General features: G+C 41.9%; 1 protein-coding gene across 1 annotated transcript; it reads right to left on the bottom strand.

Moving 5' to 3' along the window:
- Positions 1–238: 238 nt before the first annotated feature.
- On the bottom strand, positions 239–18,618 carry DIPK2A (divergent protein kinase domain 2A). The gene is made up of 3 exons (XM_058030981.1): positions 17,954–18,618; positions 6,067–6,370; positions 239–3,592 (listed from the first exon to the last, which is right to left on the bottom strand). Exons 1-3 carry the CDS (start codon positions 18,605–18,607, stop codon positions 3,261–3,263), a joined length of 1,290 nt encoding a protein of 429 aa, XP_057886964.1. The 5' UTR covers positions 18,608–18,618; the 3' UTR covers positions 239–3,260.
- Between the last annotated feature and the right edge of the window lie 2,284 nt (positions 18,619–20,902).

Below are 20,902 nucleotides of genomic sequence, written 5' to 3' on the forward strand. Positions count from 1 at the left end.
GGGCAGGACAGCAGGAGCCACCAAAGGCTCTGCCTGCAAGGACAGTGACACCAAGAGTCCTCACAGACCGTTCATACTGCAGATCAAACTAGAGAGGATGGGAAAAAGGTTCCTATCTGTCACTTCTGATGATGAAGCATTCTGCAACACTACCAAAAGTAGTTCTGTGTGTATTTTAAAGCATCCTAGACTAAAACAATCCTGAAAGACTTACTGATCTGAAAATGAATAGCTGAGATGAGGTTCTTAAAGTATTCTTTATTAATATCATTAGAAGTTGCAGAAACAACTTTCTTGTAATATAAAGGCACAGGGAGACAGTTTTGATAAAGTATTCCAAACAAACAGTAACTTACAGTACAAAAGGACAATTTTAATGCACATACAAACCCCAAACATCTCATTCAAAAATATTTCACCATGTTCATCAATAATAATGGGCAATGACTAAAAATATAAATTGTTATTGTACAATAAATATCTGACAGGTGCAAATGGAACAAGATTTATTGCTCTCCACAATGTTTTCCCTGTAGTGTTTTTGCTCTAGTGGGGGGTTTGGGGTTTATTTTCCTTTCACTTCCAAGTTCCTTTTACAAGTGGCTTTAGTAACTTGTTTCTGGAGGGACTAAACCCCAAACAAAATTTAAGAGAACATTCTGACAGTCACAGAACTGACTCAAGTAGTAACCAAAACTGGCAGTGTTTGTTTCTTTCACAACTTTAACAATCACAGTCCACTCTCTCTTTGGGAAATGTGGCAGATGTTTCAAAATCAACTGTAGTGGTAAGTCAAGGCTTTAGGGTAGGATGGTAGTGATGCCTTGAGAGGCTACCTAGAACAGAGGCCAGACAGCGTTAAAGGAATAAAGCAGGGATTTATTAAAAGGCCTTCAAAGGATTCACCCTGGGCAGTACAAGGGGCTCCACCCAACATGGACACCAGGCCAAGAGTTTTCACACTTTTCTAAGTTTTGGTCCATTTCCATATTGGGGTTAATTGTCCAATTACAGCTTTAGGTTATGCAGTCCCATCCTCCCAGACTGCTCTCCTCAACTCCCTGTTTACACTTTTTTGAGCCCAAAGCTACAACAGTGTCCTTGGTTCTCAGGCTGCAAAAGGATTGTTTTGTCTAAATAAACTGTGAAGAGAACTTGCTAACAACTTTATATGAAGTTCAGAGTTACATACTAATGCAGTACAGAATCTGGAAAATGAAAGCTAAAACTTAAGGCATCAGTAGTACCTAGTCTGAGGGTTAGTCTACTTTCTTCAAATAAGTGGATTTTATGAACAACAGCTTGTGCCAGAACAAGCACATAAAACTGTTCAAATGAGGGGAGAAATTCAAATTAAAAGCTGCACTGGGCATTCTAACTTCAAAAAACAAGAAAAGGGACTGGGAACAAATTAAGACTACAGAGGCAACAATCACATGAGTGAGAATTTCCAATTCCAAAATATCCTTAATCATAGAATCTTTAAAGTTGGAAAAGACCTTTAAGATCATCAAGTCCAACCAGCAACCCAGCACCACCACCATGTTCACCATTAAAGCATGTCCTCAAAATACAGTGACCTAAGAAATCAAAGAGCACTCTGCATCTCTGTGTGCCTCCACACTGAGCTTTGAGAAAGGACAGCAAGTCAGTGAGTTTGCCATTTTCCTCACCTGCACAACAATTTCCACCAGGCTCCATGCAGTACAGGAGGCAGAGCAGCTCTGCTCTTGGAAGCAACACACGTTACCTTGCTCAGAATTAAGTTTAGCTTGTACAAAATATACAGGCATTTAAGAAATATTAGTCTCCTTCATTACTGTTAGCAGAAGTAATATGCACACATTTCCTAAGAGCATCTTTGTAGGAACAAAATTTGAGGAAAATTAAGCATAGTAGTTGTAAAAATAAAAAAAAAAAAAAAAAGGCAAAACCAAAAACTGAGGAGCAAGCTTTCAAGTGAGTTCTTGTAGCAGTAACTGAGGCTTTTATAAAAACTGTGATTTATGAGAACAACTCCATATTTACACAAACCTCAACAAGGTTTGATTTCAACTGTACTGGGAATAGCCAAACTTAGTTCAAGAAAAGGTACCTAGAGTGAGTACAGCTTACTGGTAAACCAGAAGATGAATATTCAGAAAATTCCATTCAACACATTTAGGAAGGATGTAAAACAAACTGCTAACTTACTTGACATGATTCAAATTAGGGTTTTCTCTAGCTTAAGTATAGAATTCCAGAAGTTCTTCAGAAAGTAACCAAGGACCATCAAAATCTGAATTTTGAAAATTATTAGTTTCACTAGAGTATAGCATTCTTTGTTTACTGTATGTTCAAAAAACTAGTAAACAAAACCATTTTCTTTGGCTTGTACTTAAACTACACCAGATTAGTGATTTTTTTTTTTAGTCAATCTTCTATCCCCGATTTAAATTAACACAAATCTTTTTATTGTAGTGTCCTTCCAATTTCCAAATTATCTCTGTTAAAAGTCATGATTTCCTGTTAAACAGCCATGTGTATATACTGGCATGAAGGGTAAGTTTTGTACAATAGTTACATTAAGTGATATTTCCAATGGTAGAACCACAGAAGACATTAAATGAATGTTAGTTCAAGTGAGATTTGAGCTTATGATGATCTTAAAAAAGCAAACCACAATGTCTAAGCATAATAAAATACAGTGTAAAACCCCCTAAAATCAGACAGTAAACTCAGGAATTCTGCACTCACAGTAGGAATGTTCTGCACAGCATTAACATGAAAGCCTGTTCAGTTTGAAACAATGCAGACAGCTAGGTTTACCTGGATGTAAATGCCACTTCAAGGTGTTTAAATAAACACAAAAATGAGACAATGATGTCAGAAAAAAGGCCTTTAAAACAGGCCACCAGTTTAACTTGACTTTCCAAGTAAGAACATCAGTTTCACAAAACTGTGACACTAATGCAGTTTTAGGTAAAGTACCCTTTGACACACAAGCTGTCAATTAAGCTATCACAGTCTTTTGTGACCTACTCCCTTTTAAACAGCTAGGGAGGACAGTCAATAGTAGCTCAAGTTTTAATTCAGTAAGTACCTTGTTTGTTTGCAAAGGAACATTATAACACCATAAAATTCTATTTTTACAGTATTTAGAAAACTGATAAACTAGAGTTTTTTATTCTCTCTTTTTAACAGAGGAGTCCAAAACTTGTGTTTTCTGCGTGTCTTTGCAATAGTGTTTAGCCAGTGCTGCCAAGGACGCTCACTGAGCACTACCTGACGTTGTTACTGAGCTGTGCCAGGTACTCGCGCAGCTCCTTGGCGGCCTGGAACCGCCCGTACCTCTTCTTTGGGTTGGCACACTCATCCAGCAGGGCCTCCAGGCGCCCCTCTTTGGCAATCTCAGCTGGGGGGTGGTGCAGGAGCCCCCCCGAGGTGCCCCTCCACGTGGCGTGTCTGGACAAAAGGTTCTGACAAATGGCATAATAGTTGTGGTCCACAGTGACGCGAGCACACAGGATCTCCTTGGAGAAGGACAGACACGCTTCCTTATCGCAGTCGTCAAACTTGCTCTCGTACCACACGTCCCAGTTCTCAGGTTTGTCTGTGGAATGCAGGGAGACAGTGAAACAAGTGAGGGAGGGGAGCAGAGTGCATGTGTGCGTCTGAATGCAATCAGAAGCTCAATGCACAGCAAACTGGTAATATTTAAATTAAAAATCAGTTTTGTTTAGACAAACTCAGAAATGCTGGAGCCTAAGAATGCATCTCACAGTCTGATACATCCTTCTGCTGAAATGTTCCCAGCAAAACAAAAAAAAAGGAAAAGAAAGAAAGAGGGAAAAATAGCAAAGAGAAGGCAGGAAAAAAAGCAGCACAGTAAACACATGAAATCTACATTAACACATACCCAGAGGAAAAAATGTAGCATGAGCAAGTACAAGAGAACAAGCCAGAGCCAAAGCTCAGAGAAAAACAAACAAGCAACATGATTTATTTTAGCAACATAGATTTGGGCTCTCCAGTTGCCCTGGAAACTACTGCTAGCAAGTGGTCTACCAATGACTAAAAAAACATTGCAAAGTAATTGCTATAAACTTTTGAAACTTTATCTTCCATCTTACTTTCAACACAGCAGTAACCAGAAAGAATATAAAAAAAGCAGATACATTACTTATAGTCTTTGAAAAAAGTAAAATTCAACAAGGCAAATGGCATTTATGTACATGTACAAACCCTTCTTCTCACAGCTTTCTTCAACTTAAAACCTGATTTACATAAAATACCTCATGCAGTAATAATTCTGAAAAGGTTACTAAGTGTGAGCTCTCCTGAGTTCTTACTACTTTTTGTTATAAAACTTTGATCTTAAGTTTCCAGACTACTGCCAGCTGTGAGAAGAGGTCCTTATCATGGAGTCTCAGAGTTTTGCAGATGTCTCTTAGCAGTGTGAGGTACAAAGAAAAATTCATGTGTGCTTGGCAGCCTCTGAGCTGACTATTGGTCTTCTCATTCACAGCACACTGAAAGACACTTTAGGAAAAGAAAGAGTACTGAAGGATGGTAAAAATCTATTAAAACATGATGTAAGATCTGCAGAATTAACAGCAAAGTCAATGTGGAAAAAAAAGCCAGCAATGGAGAATGGGAAAAAAGGGCTTCAGCAAATTCAAATATGACATCCCACACAGAGCACAAACAGGTGTTACTGTGCAGTGCAACTGGACAGAAGGTACACACTGAAATATCTGAACTATAAATATCAGGCACACTGATCACTCTGGACAGAGACTGGCTCATGGAACCTCCCCAAAGATCCATGAAAACAGTAGTAAATGTCAACCACAACAAGTTTATACAAAGACTAAGAATTTTCTCATGTCCTCTTTTGTTGTCTGCGTTCTTGATTGTTAGATCATAAATCACACCAAAACCCTGGTTGAGACAACAGATGTGACACTTTCAACATTCAGGTTCTGCAAGGTACTACTCACTCCTATATTCCAGGTACATATCAACGTTTTCAGAGCTCATCTGAACATCCTTCTGCCTGAGCAATTCAGACAGGCTCCAAAAATGAAAGCCTTCAGTAATATTATTTTAAGAGGGAGGGAAATGAATAGAAGGAAAGGAAAGGGTTCTACAGTAAATGTACTGGATATTCAATAAATTAAAAGGTTTCCTTGGTAGGTTCATATAGTTTTAATCTAAGCTGCTTGAGAGCATATAATAAATCTAATAAAAAAACCCAACCAAACAACCCCAAAACACACTTCCTTGCAGAAAAGTGTGTGGATAGAAAAAGCCAGTCTAAAAGTTAATTCCACAGCACAACATAAGAAGCCTATTTGCAAAGCTTAAAATAATCCATTCACCCAAAGCAAAGAGGAATCACTTGGCCTGTTGCCATGAATTTCTGCAGAATCCAGTTTCATGTTCAATGTCTCCAGCCCTCAGGTCTGTAAGTTTTCCTTATAAGCTCAAAAAGAATATAAACCTGTGTGATGCCACTTTGTCAAACACCTCTCCTGCTGCCACTGCTTTGAGCTTTTACAGGTGACAGAAAGAAAATTAATTTGTAAGCAGCACTAGAATTACCCATACACTATTACAGAAAACCAACAGGAAGCGAAGTCAGGCTATGGGACTGAGGCAAAGCAGGCACTAATGCTGTTTGTCACTCACAGAAAGTAGAGTTCCAAGACTCCCATTGTTACATAGGTGCTTGGAAAAGACAAAAAAAGCCTCTCTCTCTTAGCTAAGGAGGACAAGAAAGCCAGGCTGCTTATCTGTCTATCTGTCCATCCACCCTCAGCACCAACATCCTCTCTTCCCATCCCCGCCTCTTCCTTTATGCACATCTACAGTACTTAGTGTCCAGGTATGCTCAACAGCTCATGAAATTGACAAATTGGTCAAGCTAATTAGTCTCATTACAGAAGAAAGCTAATTCATTTGTTAATTAGCAGTCTAGTTGTAAAGCAAACCAAATATGTATTTAGCAACCACTCATACTTTAAATATTGCAGAGAAAGAAGTGAGAGACACAGGGTGAGGGGAGTGAAAGGAGACACTTACTCTGTCTGATCAACCTTTTGTCTGCCACCAGAACGTTTTCTGCATCTACAATGATAACTTTCCCATCTCTTGGTCCCACTGCAAAGTTGTCAAAGCTGACATCAAGGAGGTAGAGTGCAAATTCAAAGTCATTATTTGTCAGCTGCTCAGCTATTTCCATTAATTGCCAGGCCAGATCCACTCGTTTCTCCCACGGTGCATTGAAGTAACTCCACAGCTCCTCTCCCACGTAGTTGACAGCCACCATCCTTCCACATGCTCCCAGGTACTTTGCAAATGGCCAACCCTCATCAGATGGAAAGCTCTGTATATAAAAAATTTAAATTTTTAATTAATACAAAACAGCTTAGATTTTAAAAGGCTTTTAAATAAAACTTAGACGAGAAAGCTGCAAATATCCATCAACACAATAATCCATATGTTTCTGAGTTTTGAAGAGAAAGGAAAAACAATACAAAATGTATTTCTGTGACCAAGAGACCTTGCTGGATTAATGCAGGAAAGAAGTTGGATGACCTGAAACAATACATAGCCCATATCTAGCTTTCCACCCATACACACATACTCACATATTTACACACACAATTTCACCAGCCATCTTTTTCTCTTGGTGTTTTATTACACATCTGTTGTAGTAATGCAAGTATATTTCCCATCAAAATATTTCTGCATTTGATCTTTTAATTAAAATCAGTTCTTTTAACAACCTAAAGAAAAAAAAAAAACTCTACAAAGTGGCACCTCCTTCTCTCCACCACCACCCCTTCCACTTTCCCAGTTGATGGGATTCCTTTGAGGTTTCTTAATTTTCTTGTATACCTTAACAGTTTATCTCTTGATTAATTGCTATATATATACTGTATGTTTATTACACACAGCCACATAACATTTTTATCAACAGTAAAATCTGTCTCCAACAGTACCTTTCTTCAAAGCTAACATAAGAGACTAAGTAGAAACGACACACTACAAAAAATTACAAAAAAAAGCACAAAACACACCAGCATGGTTTTCCTAATTCAGTTGTGCTGAATGTGCTCTAGGATTTCAGTGTGGACAGACAGGCACTTGAAAGGTACCCTCCAAACTCCAGAGGAATGCTGGAGAGGAATGCAACAGGAAGAAACTACAAAAGCAGTGATTTAAGAAACCCCAAATTTAGAGAAGTTAGCACTCTAAGAATACGATGTACACCGCTTTTAACTGTTGGGAGATACCACCCATGCTCCTTCCTCCTGCTCTGCCTCGCTATGGTGTCACCAGACACCACCCAGGATCCATTCTGCAGCAATGATGTAGCCAAGGTTTCACCACAGCTGGGGATTTTTACCACCAGCATGGTGGGTTCAGGATGAATGAAAGCCTTGGACCTTCTGGAATCTACAATGGCAGAAAATATTTACTGTCACCCAGGAAAATAGACTGGAAGGAAACATACCATGTAGAACTGAACTACAAGACAATGCAGGGAAGAGGGGCCTAACATAACCAACTTTGTCTATGTGGTACACCTGAAGAAACCAAAATTTTAACTAATATACATAACTGACAATGTTTGCTATTTTAATGGCAAAAGCCGTGAAGTTGCTCTCTCAGGTGGCAAACTTCAGAAGACAATTTCTGGGTAAGTAACCATTGTTTACCACTACAGAGAACCTCCTTTCTTGGCTGGGCAAAAAGGACATCAGAGCCACATTGGTAACAGAATAGGTAGAAAGTTTTTAACATGTCTGCATGTCTGAACTTCAATTCTATTTTTATCACATGTTCTACTCACATAAGCAGAACAGGTTGTGATAAATCCTGAGAATAATACAAACTAATTTGACAGGTTTGAGAGCAGTATGGTATTTTCAAGCTGTGAAACCATGTAACTCAGCAGAACTAAATCTCTCTCAGTAACTAAATCTACCATGCAATAGTGAAGACATTATCCAGCCTCCAGGCTTATTTGCCTGCAGGATTCAGGGCAATTAATGAAGGAAGAAGTACAGCCAAAGAGCCACCAGTTCAGCTCATGTCAAGTGTCACATTCCACAGTTAAGAGAGTTTTGGGATTTTTTTTTGTCACCTGTTTTGTGTTCAACAAAATAACCTTCCAACAACTGAAGCATGTGGTAATTCAGTCTTCCTTACTTATTCTGAACAGACTATCTAACAGAAACATGGCTGTGGCATCAGTAGATGTCACCAAAGAGGGATTTCACGTGCATTTATCGTGACTGTATTCAGTCCTGAACCAAAACAAAACAAGAAGTAAACAGCTGTTGTCCATCAAATGAAATTACTTATTTAACCTACATCATACAAACTTCTCTTTAAACTGGGGAAAAATTATCTGATTACATTTCCTGATAAACACAAGTTTAACTAATTCCACCAACTGCATGACATTGTCATATTGCTGCATTTTATGAGCACTCAGTTCGATGATGCTTAAATATTTTTATTTAAATATTACTTTAGACCATCCCACACCTTTTGTTTTCCACAGTTGTCCTTTTCTATGTCCCAATCTTGCCCTGTTTATGACTTTGCCTCCCTTTGCAAACAAAAAGGCAACCACAAACAGTAGAACCTGGCAGGGAATTGGAAGCACAGGCGTCCCTCCCTCACAGCCCACCAAGCACTCTCATTTCCATCCCCTGCACACCATGAGCAAAGCAAGGCTCGTTTTGCTGGGCTGGTGCTCCCTGGGATCAGCCTGATCCATTCCACATCCCCACCTGTGCCAGGATGCTCTGCTGGGAGGAAAACAGAAAGCCTCCCCAGCTGGGTGCAGAAAAGGGAAAGACCTAAGAGGACATTTCCTTTCCAGAAGCAGCAGGGATTTATGGAATGGATTAAACTGATTTTCAAAGTGCAGTGTTAGTCACTGACTGATCTTCCAAACATATCTATTATGCTTCCTGCGCTGTGTACACTGAATTTCATTGCAGACAAGAAATTCTAGGAGCAGTCTGGTTTATTCAGAAGTGCTCACCTTCATGTTACCAGCAGAATATCTGCATGCCATGCTGTAACAGATATATTTATAACGCTGTGGCAATAAAAACATCTTTTGACAACAGGAGTGCAGGGAATCCTGCCAAGGTCTGCACATGTACAAACAACATCTCTGCTTTGGCTCCCCTCCAACTGGCATGTAACAGCCACATCTACACTTCATTACCCAAGTCAGTAGCGGAAGAAGGGGATAAAAATATGTACAAGTGCCTCATTCAGTAGTTTTTATATTCACTTGGTGAATTTGACAAGAATATTAATTGAAGTGCAGATCTCTTGTCTTTGCAAGCAGCAGTTTGTAACTTTTTGTACTGTTCTATTTTGAAAGCTGTTTTCTAAGAGGAAACTGCAGCTAACTTGACAAGGATTTTTTGGTTCATGCATTAGAATTTTGAAAACAAATTTATATGATTAATGAACATGTATTCCATGAACAAGTTGCATTAAGAAACCAAAAGCTTCTTGCATCGCTGTCAAAAATCTGATTTCTGGGGAATACTACATAACTATGTTTTATTTTAGTAGTCTGCATATTTAATTAGATAATTTTGTTCTTGAATATGCTATTTTCAGACTTTGAAACCTGCATTTGACAACCAAATTAAAAACTAAGCTCTTGTTCAAAACAAGAAGCAGCTGTTTGACAAAAGAATTCGACTCTGATGCACCCCCTCACATTTTATCCATGAACATACAAATGTCAGAGAAACCATAGACAATTAAACTTCATCTGTTTTAAAATAAGGTAATGCATATGAAAATCTAAAACAGGTAGCTTAGTAACATTCCTCTCATTAACATTATCTTTTTTCTGTATTCAGAGAAATATGTCTATCTTCTAACAGAAAGATGGAAAACAGTAAAGATGCCAAAAACTTCTGCTACCTCCATTTCCAGTGACACACCCCCAAAACATATTTTTCTTGCTCTAATAGGTGTAGCTCCAAGATATCTCTCTAACCAAGGCTTAGAAACCTAAACAAACTCTGTGAAAGGGACAATGGACATGCTGTTCCTGAAAGAATAATACTGCATTTATACCTTTAAAAAATACACTGTAGTCTCAGAAAAAATATTAAGAATTAACAGAGTGAATTTATCACTTCACTGAAGCACAAAACACACTATCAGTGCATTTGTCTTCCTCACTTCCATCTGTCTAAACCTGAGATTATACACAAATGTGCCAGTGCTTTTTGTTCAGAGCTGTGAATTAGATCAGGCAGTGAAGACCCACCAGCTTGCAGCTGATAAAGCCTATTGTATTCTGCAGTAACACAAATCCCCCTTGAATTAAACACTTAAAAGAATATTAGTTTATCATAATGAAGCATATAATTTATCCTCATAATCAAGACCAAAAAGGCAAACCAGTTTAAGTAACTGACATTTCTGTTGCTAAAAAACATGCTTTTCATTTTCAAACTATTCCAGAAGGTGCTCTATTTGTCACCTCCAGTGTTTGCATAAAGTGAGTTCCTGCTCAGAAAAAACACCTCAGACAAAAAACCTGCCCAAACAAAGAGCTGCATCTTTTATGTGAAGAAATTTTACACACACAAACATAGCAGGGACTTGTTTCCAAGGGACCCTGAGGAACTTCAGGCAAAATGACCCCTCCCTGACACCTTCACTGCAGGCAGGACAAGCTGAATTCCAGTAACATGCTCTTCCTCAAATGGAAATTGAGTTCTGTCTCAGAGTACTGCTGATTCCACAGTGTAAACAAAAGTAACACTTGCATTAATCACCAAGGCAAATGAGAAAAGCTCTGGAGCCATGAAGAGCTGCAGAGCAGATTTACCACGATGATTTTTGGATCAAAGGAGTTACAAGCACAGTCTAAACACAGGTGCCTCCTTTGGTCAGGAACTCATCTGCAATCTGCAAGATATATATTCAAAAATGGTTTTATGAATGCTCGTGAGTACAATGGAAACCATGTAATTCCAGCTACATGCCACAGCATTTGATATTTACCTGGAACTCCCACAGGGGTTATACACACATAGCCTACAGACACAGTGTGAACAGTGGATTTCACTGACTGCTACAGATACTGGTGTTCCCATTGAAACCATGTTTTTTAAATTTATTTGACTCTTCTTCAAGTTTGACTACATTTCAACCAGTTTCAACTATATACAATTCATGCCAACAAGAGGTTCACACCAAGCTTGACACACTATAGGACAAAAAATACACAATATTCTAAACACTCGGTTGGTAAGATGAACCCTTCAGCTGTAAAAGTTGTATTTCAAAACATCAGCAGAGACGTGCCTCTTTTCCAAATAAATTAATAAACAATGATTAAACTCAAGAGCCGTAATAAAGAAAATTTAGTATCATTATTGGTTGTCACCTGTTCAAATTGGTTTGTAGTCCATAGAAGTTTTTTTTTCCAATTAAATTTGCGACAGATGCAAATAATCACTGTGTATTGACTTCTTATCAGTAATGAGCCTGGAATATGTCACTACCAAGGAGTCCTAGCAGAGATGGCCTTATTTTTAAAGTTACTTTGCAAAATTGGAGTCCAAAACAAAGCTTCAATTATTTAATTCAGAGAAGTAAAACACAACTCCCCGTATACATCTGACATACCAGAACAACACTGGCATTAGAAGGTTTCTAATGTGGGGTAACAAACTTTCTTCTGCTATTGAAAACTGCAAGAGTGAGAATTTCTCAAGAGAATTCCTATTTAAGTCTATATAGTAACTTCCCAGCAGCCTTTACATTCAGACAGCCATTCATCATAATATACACACCACAATAACTTCAAGAATTTCTAGACAATTTTAAAATATCCCTTATAATTCACCCTACATGTTTTCTACTCTAGGGAACTTTCACTATGAAAGAAGGATGAAAATAGTTTTGATAACTTAGGGAGCATAATTAAATATGACAGTTAACATGACAAGTACAAGCCAGTTCTGGTCTAATATGTACAGTCATATGTCACTGCAAAAAATGATTCTTCAGTTCTCAATAGAACCACATTAGAGGAATATTCTTGTAACATGAGGCCACTCAATTTTAATTCAACAAAGAACCAATTTTTCATTCCTTTTAGAAAGGTTCACAATGGAAATTCAGTCTATTAAAATCCCAGTATCTGTAAGAGCCAGAACTTCAATGACACAAGTCCAGCCAAGGCCATGTCAGGTAGTGCAGATATCACCTTAAATCCACTGCTTGGTTTACAGCATCAGAATTATGGAACAGAAACACCAAATTCAGTAATGAAGACACTTTTAAGGGTAACAAGTATTAATACTGACTTGCCACTCTACCAATGTATTTAGAATAGAACTACAGAAAATAACTTATGATTAGAAGAGTGTGTATGGAAAAAAATAGAAAAGAGGAATTTGCTCATTTACTTATGCATGGATCAGCAAAAAGATTCTGTGGAACATTTGGCTAAATTGCTACTTTGAGTGAATTCTGTGCAAGAAATTGTTTCAAATTGATCAGTTAAAGTTTTAATATATGTTTACCAGATGTCAACTATTGCTCTTCCCGTAACAAAACCAAACATCAAGCCCAACAATGACATGTAGAGAAACCAGAAGAATTTTAGGTTATATGGCAACAGACTGCTCATGAAGAGTAATTATACCAGGAATAGAGATACAGCTGTTGGGTTTGTTTTGTTTTGCTTTTTCCCCACAAGGAATAACAATGATCAGAAGTTGTGAGAAAAATAAAGTCATTAAACTTAAGCACTCAGAAAGCTAAAACCATATCTGAGGGAGGGGCAATGATTTACACAGTCTATTAAAAATGCAGAAATACCACTATTTGGCACACAGAGATTGGCATTTCTCTTAGAGAAATAAAAGTCCTTGAGACTTGTAATTTACATACAAGACACAAATGTTCACCATCATTCTTTGAAGAATGTTCATTTAAAGAGGTTGTTAAAAGCTAAAGCTCGAAACAAAGTTGCATTAATGCACTCTGGATTTAATTGATAGATACCTTCTACAGTTTGAAAAAAACTTCATTACAGGCAAGCATTTTATTTTAATTGCACAGTGTATGTGCAAATTCCAAGTTTACTTTGTGTGCCTATCTCATTTTTCCCCCAGCAGCTGGTGTGGGTCTGTGTTTTGGGTTTGTGCTGGAATGGCACTGGTAGCTCAGGGATGTTCCAGGCATTGCTGAGCAGTGATCACACAGAGCCAAGGCCTCTCCTGCTCCTCACCCCAGCTGCCAGGGGAACGGGGAGCACAGGGAGCTGGGAGGGGACACAGCCAGGAGAGCTGACCCCACTGATCCAAGGCACATTCCATTCCATTCCATTCCATTCGGCATGGTGACCAGCACGTGAGGCTGGGGGAAGGAGGATGAGGGAGGGGGACACATCCAGAGTGAGAGCATTTGTCTTCCCAAGTCACCATTCCGTGTGATGGAGCCCTGCAATGGCTCAGCACCTGCCTGCCCATGGGGATGGCTGAATGAATCCCTTCTTTGGCTTTGTTCTCCTTACTGAACTGTCTTGGTCTCACAACCCACAAGTTTTCTCACTTCTCCTCTCCCCCATCCCAGTGTGAGGGGAGGGAGCTGCGTGGGGCTGAGTTCCCAGCTGGGGTTAAACCACAGCACTGAAAACAAAGCAAACACGACTGACATTTCCATATGGCACCTGGCAATACTGTAAACCAACAGCACAGCCAACACAAAGGCAAGACTGAGGGTTGCAAGACCAGCTCTAGATGCCCTTTGCCAAAACAACTTCTAAATCCTGTATTTCAGTTTTGCCAGTACAGATGTAAACTGTCTTTTCAGGTAAGCATAAGATCTTAGGAAAAACACAACCACCTTACTGAAAAACAACGTTCTTACCAAGAAACAACTTCTCATTTCAGCAGTCAAGTCCCATTGTACTACCCCTAACACCAAGAACAAGGATTTGGGGCACTGTTTGTTCATGTTTCAGCAGAGAACACAGCACCGGGCCACTGCAGAAGGAGTCAGACACAGCGTGGCTGCACATCAGGGCTCACAGCACAGCCACAGCTCAGGAACAGCACCCAAGCTGCCAGGACACGGCCACAGCACCTCCAAAGAGGAAATCTGGAGCCTGACACCATCAGTGCAAAAGCTCTGTGAAAAATGAGCTATCACACATTTCAGTTCTATTAACAGTAAGTTTATGTTCCAACTTACAAGTGAAGATAAAAATTAACCAAGTTACTTGATAAAGTTGAATAACATCCACTATTTAAAATGTTGAAAATATTTCAAAATGTTTCTCCACTACATCTATTTTACAAGACAAACTAGAAGCTGGTGGTTTATAGAAAGTCAAAGGACAAGGATAAACTTGCTTACATCCAGAATGGTTCTCTGAACAGTCACACTACACTCAGTCTCTAATCCAAGTTATTTTTTCAATTTTTCTATTTCTTCCTAAGGCAACTTCAGCTGACCTATCTTTGCAAGTGTTTGATGCACACCATCATCATATTCAGTGAGAAATAGGATGCTATGCTTCAATCCTATCCTCCAGGTGATTCCCATTTAAAACACTGTTTATCATTCAATGAGTTGAAACAGCAGCAAGTTTTGTTCTTGCATTTGTCCAAATAAGCTGTTCATGCCTATATGAAACACTGGTTTAGATGTAGCATTTTGATTACAAATCTGACCTTATTTTACTAAAAAGTATTCATCTTTTTTGAAGAAAACAACTATTAGGAGGGGAGATGAAAAAACCGCAAACCTGTCAGAAATTAAATCTTTAGCACATAAATTCTTTAGTTCAAATGTGAATTCAGATGAAAATTGTGAGAGGATTTAATTAGTGAGAAGTTTAGCAAGATTCTACAGAAGAAAAATTAGCATTTTAATATCCAAAAAAAAAATCTTAAGTGTACTTGAACAATACTGCAGCTGTCATTCCATTTGTTTAACAAAGTCAAATGGCAAAAGGGGCTGAATTCTTCCCTGAGTACACCTACACAATAAATAAGTGCAAACAAAGAAGGTTAACAAGAAAGTTATGAAAAAATACAAATAATGAGTTAGGATTACAACATGTAATGTGTACTAAATGTGCAGTGTTATGCTTTTGATACAAATCCCTGAACAGTAAAATCATGCTATGGGTTAAAGCCCCACCTGAGAAATTCCCCCAGCAGAGGCTGTAAATCACTTGTGATGATGCAGTTCACGAGCAACACCACTTCAGGAATAATCCATACTCTCACAGGCTTCAAGCTAAAATCCCAGTCTCTGATGAAAAACCTCACAATCCATGAACTGCTGGCTCTTGTAGACAACTACAGAGAATTTTCTACTATAAATGAAAGACCAAGCTTTAAGTTGCTACTAAATTGTCTATTTACATTTGTCTGTAGCACAATTAAGCAAAACAGAACTTGCATGCACTGTACACCAAGAGTTCAGACATCTCTGCTGTTATGAATGACAGTGCTCAGTCACTGTAGTGTTCCATGAAAGACTCAAGGCAAAAACAAGCAGTATTTTCCCCTATGCCCTCTTGGTGACAGACAGCATGAGTTAAATGCATCAATTTATTGATTGCTTTACTTTAATTTAAAATCTGATTCTTCATACAACATCATGAAGGTTTCTTTTCTTGCAAGCAGCTGATTTTTAAAACAAGCCTACAAGTTTCATTCCAACAGCACTACCTGCCCTCATCAATACTGCAGAAACTACACCATAAAATGTCTTACAAATGTTATATACAAACACAAACAACCTTCTCAGTAGTCAATTATAAATTCTAGAAAGTAACCACCTCTCAGAGTGTCTGGCATGTTGCTGTTGCAAGAGCTGCAGAACACAGAATTACCCATTGCTTAAATATTTCTCAGATGGAGACTAAACCTGGAGCACTATGGAATGGGGAAGGGATCATACAGATTGATATACTTCACATATTTTATTCCTGATTGAGGGAAGATCTTCAAACGTCAAGTACTCAGTACCAAAGTTAATTAACATTTTTCTGGAGAAACCATTAGGAGTGTTTAGGCACACAAAGCTGGCCTGAACCTCCCCACCAAGACATGCCAAAACATCAAAATTCACAAGACTCTATGAAACACTTTTGATCTGTTAAAAGGCAACAGACTTGCTTTACTTCTCCCTGAACTGCTAAAGGCTGCCTCACTTCCCACAAATTTGACCTGCTCTGCTCTCAGCTGCACCCTTGTTAAGATAAATGTTGAACAGAGAGCTCAAGTCCACTCAAGGTTTTTTTCTCTTCAAAAGATTTGCTTGACAGTCTCAGGACTCATCTACAGTCCCTCAAGAAGCTGAGAGGAATCAAGGCTTCTTATCAAACCCACTGCCCTCCATCCACGATCCAGCCCATTAGAGTCAATGCCACAAGTGTGCCACAGCCTTTGCCTGTAGAGAATTATGAAGAAACACAGTTGTTCTCTGGCCATCGAGGTCTACACTGGATGTTGGAACCACTGGTGAAAACCGAAAAAGTAAGTTGTATGAAACACAGCCAAAACAAATCACCTCTCAAAGAATTTCCTGGATATACTCAGCGGAGCAAAGCAGTTTTGATTTTCTTACTTAAGTGGAGTTTCCTTACTCACTGTGCTCAGGAGGAACTTCACAGCAAAATGGGAGACAATGTACCCTCAAGTCTGCTGAGAAGCTTAACTGGAAACACACTCTGAAAACAAACCTAAAGAGCTGTACATGGAGAGACTGAAGGGCAGAAGGCACACTACTGAAAAACATGTTTGTAATTAAGTTCATAAATTGATTTTCTAGAAATTAGTCAGTAGGCAAACTTTCTGGAGGGTAAAGCCTGCAGCACTGCTTTTTGAGCAGTTCTTGGCCTCTCACTAGAGAAACAGCAGATGTTAATAGTAATCATGAGGTAATGTTTCCAAAACATATTTGCAAATATCATTTTAATCATACATTGGATAAAGGCAAGGACAGTTCAGTAGTTAGACAAAACAGTTCTGATTCCAAACCTACATGCTAAAAGCACACTTGTGAGTTCCCTTGGTAATATTAAAACCAAAATGCAAAGCTCCTCATCTAAACAGATATAGAACAGAAACAACAGAGTGGTGCGACAGAATAGAAGTTTCCTAAGCATTTTTCACCTAAAAATTTCTATAACATCTTAAAGCACAACTTTCAGGTGTGTGCACATAACCCATCCCCCTAATTAAAGACTACAGAACATGTAATTGCTGAAAAGAGAACACTGTTCATTTATCTGTCGGTCTATTTTCAGGCTACAAATACCAATCTCTAATTTCTACCAGCACTAACTATATTTAGTTCACATTAAGAACATGACATAGCACATGAGTCAGTTTCTGACAAGGAAAGCACAACAGCATCGCAGCACAGTCTCTACGCACTGCCTCCCAAACTAGACCCTAAGAAATGAATCACGGGCACGCACTGCTGCCCGGCAATGTGTGAGCAGCGGAACACGCTGACACCGGACCGTGCCAAAGGCACGAGTCACAGGGAGCATCAGCCCCCGGCACCGAGCCGCTCGGGACCGGCGGCACAGCGGGATGGGGATGGAGTTAAACCCTGAGGAGGACCGCAAACCGGGAAAACACGCAGTCTTTGAGGGCGGAAGGAGAGAGGAGAGCTGATCAGGCTAAGTGAGCTAAAGAAACGCCTCCTGGCCGAGGCACGGACTGGGGAGCCTCTGCTCAGCCCGCCCTGCCGGCACCTCCGCAGGAGAGTCAGTCACGGCACAGAGCCGGTGGCGGCCCCGCGATCCGCCGGGGTTTGGGGCCGCGGCCCGGGAGCCCTCGTCCCCGCTCGCAGACACGGCGAGGGCAGGAAGGGCCATTCCTGCGAGGGTCCCGCCGGGACGGGCACCGCCGGCCGCGCTTACCTGCAGCACCAGCGGCTCGGGGTTGAAGGCGAGGGTGATGAGCAGCTGCATGCGCTCCGAGTCCTTCAGGTTGCGCAGCAGGAAGCTGCCCGAGTCCTTGGTCTCGGCGTAGCGGCGCACCAGGCGGTCGAGCAGGCGCTGCGAGGGGCAGTGCACCAGGTCGGACCAGCCCTCCACGGCGCCGGGGGTGAGCAGCCGCACGTCGCCGTTCAGGCTGGCGAACTCGGTGGCGGGCAGCGCCTGCAGCAGGTCGCAGCGGCCCCTGCCGGTGGCGCGGCGGCAGATCTTGGTGTCGATGTCGGCGAGCTCCTGCGCCGAGCCCAGGCGCTTCAGCACGACGCGGCGGGAGCCCTCGCGGGGCTCCCCGTACCGCGCGAAGTACACGTTCTTCACGTTGAAGAAGTCCAGCAGGCGCAGGCGGCCCCAGCTCTCCAGCCGCAGCTGCCCGTTGAGGAACTTGCGGCACCAGCTGGTGCCCCAGCAGGCCGGGCACTTATTGAGCTGCAGGAAGCGCCGCTCCGACAGCTCGTTGCGCTGCAGCGAGGCCAGCAGCGAGTGCGTGTTCAGCACCAGCGCCGCCGCCAGGCTGCCCAGCACCGCCAGCTTCACGTAGCGGTACAGCCGCCCCAACTTCAGCGACACCAGCCGCAGCATCGTCCCGGGCCGCGCCGGGCCCCCCGCCCTCCGCCGAGCTCGCTGCCCGCCCCGGCCGCGCCGCGGCTCCGGCTCCAATAAACTCCCCGCCTCGCCGCCCGCCCGATAAAAGGCGGCCAAGTTACTGAGGGGCCGGCGGGGAGGGGGAGGGCAGGGGAGGGGGGGCGGCGCCTGCAGCGCGCGGGCCCGGGCGGACCCGCCCCCGGGGAGGGGCTCGGGCTCCGCCGCCGCCGCCGCTCCCGCCGCCGCCGAGCCCCCCCCGCCCCGGGGGGCTCCTCCCCCGCCCACCGCTGGACACGCCCTCGGGGGCGGGGCCTAGCGCGAGAGCCGCCGGCCGCCAGCGGTTGGCTGCGCGTGACGCGGCGCGGTCGCGTGCGGCCCCGCCCCCTTCCCGCCCCATCTCGGGGGCGGGGCCGCCACGCGCGCGGGAGGCGGGGCGCGGTGCCCTTCCCGCCCCTCAGCCCCCGGCCCCGCCGGACTCTCGGCCCGCCGGGGGAGGGGGCTCGGGGCTGGCGCTGGCTGCCGCCATGTTGCCTGCGCCTCTCTGTGTCCGTGTCTGGTCGCCGTGTCCGCCCCCGCCCCGTCCGGGGCAGCAGCGCTCTCCCGGTGCCCGCGGAAAGCGCCCTGCCCGAGGCCGGCCCGGGACGGCCGCGCTGCCCAAGCAGTGTCCGCCACCCGCCGTGTCCCTGCCTGCCCCTCGCGCCCGCCGCAGCCCCGCAGCGCAGCGCCCTCACGGGTCCCGGCGCGTCCCCGCCTGGTTTGGTGGTGCCGCGGGACGCGCTACACCTGATCCTGTGCAGTGTGTTCAGCCTGTCCCCACGCCGGGGGAACAGTCAGTGCTGAGGGGCGGTCCCCGTGTGAGGAACGTTCCGTGCTGTGAGGCAGCCCCCACAGCGTCCCCGGGAGTGCTGGCTCCGGCACTGCCGCAGGCTAAGAGCCGTTCTATAAAACTAACACACAACAGAGCAACAGAGATTAAGAATAAGGGTGAAAGTCTTAATCTCGTCTACACTATGCTCTCACAAGTTAAAGACAACCTTCACATTGGGAGAAGTAACTCTATTACCTGTCCAGTCCCAAAAGTGCAGTAGGGATATGGTTGTTGAGAAAGAAGTGTAGCAGACTGCTTAATTTCCAGTTATTTTAAATGCAGTATACAAAACTTTGAGTGCTTAGTATCTAGAATATTGGACATACATTTGTCTTTTCATATTGGCATGTACTGATATGTCTATATGCTGTGTTTTGACATTTCTCTGTCTAGTCTAAAGTATTTCTTTTACTGAGATTTTGTCACTGACGGGATCTGTTTCAATATGCCTTGTTAAATGCTGCTCCTAGGGTCAAAACATTCCATCAGCAAATTCTGCAGTCTACAAAGCAGTGGGTTTCTGACAAATTAAGTATATACATAAATATATATAATTTCCTTATTTCAAGTCTTCATTAGGGGATGCACTGCTTGATGCTATATCTCAAATAATCATAATTGATCTTGAAAGATGAACTGATTTTTTTCCTGCATGGAAATTCCAAACTCACTAGCTAAACATGTTTGGTCTTTACATGTTGATAGTAGTTTTTTTCATATAACAGTATCTAATCTGTATGTTATTAAATCACTAACAAATCCAAATATACCCAAATATACTGAATTAATGTTTATTTTCTGCATTGCTTATTTCTCAAGCTTTCTCATTTGCTCATTTATAGGGAAACAGCTTGATCCTTCTGAATGCAAACAGAATATTTTAATCTTTACTAGATGAAAACATTTTAAAGTACCAAGAATCATTTAAATAGTTTAATACATTCTTTCAACAACAATGTAGTGTTCTTAATGCATTTGACATTGCAAATTCATAAACAAATAAATCTGTTTCTAAAGCTGTTTCTAAACAGATCAGAAAACTTGTTCTCTAGCTATTTCTGGTTTCCCTGGCATTCACTGGAGACCACGGGGATTGTTTGTGAGAGATAAGGGAAAAGGTGGAGGCTGTCTTTCAATGTCTCTTTAACTTGGTTTCACAGATTTACAAGTTTTGGGTAACGAAAGAAAGGAGAATGAAGGGGAAATACAACCATTTGGAAGACTAAAATGTGTGGAAAGAAAAGGTCAAGGCAGAGTTGGAAAGAAAAAGCAAAGGAGGGGGACCAACTGAGTAAAAAATGGTTAATTCTGAAAGGATGACAGGTATATCTTGTAGTGTTCAAAGGCCTGATTTGTGAATGATCCATTTCAAAGAGCAGGTGAATGCAAAATAAACTAGATAATGCATTATAATGCATGCATTT

Source organism: Melospiza georgiana, chromosome 10 (assembly GCF_028018845.1).
Source record: "Melospiza georgiana isolate bMelGeo1 chromosome 10, bMelGeo1.pri, whole genome shotgun sequence".
Lineage (NCBI taxonomy): Eukaryota > Metazoa > Chordata > Aves > Passeriformes > Passerellidae > Melospiza > Melospiza georgiana.

What these genes read in the sequence shown, in the direction of transcription:
- DIPK2A (XM_058030981.1), bottom strand. Translation starts at nt 18,607, where the DNA reads ATGCTGCGGCTGGTGTCGCTGAAGTTGGGGCGGCTGTACCGCTACGTG. An exon ending in CCGAGCCGCTGGTGCTGCAG is followed by an intron (nt 6,371 to 17,953) that starts GTAAGCGCGGCC and finishes TTTTATATACAG; the next exon opens with AGCTTTCCATCTGATGAGGG. An exon ending in CAAAAGGTTGATCAGACAGA is followed by an intron (nt 3,593 to 6,066) that starts GTAAGTGTCTCC and finishes TGCATTCCACAG; the next exon opens with ACAAACCTGAGAACTGGGAC.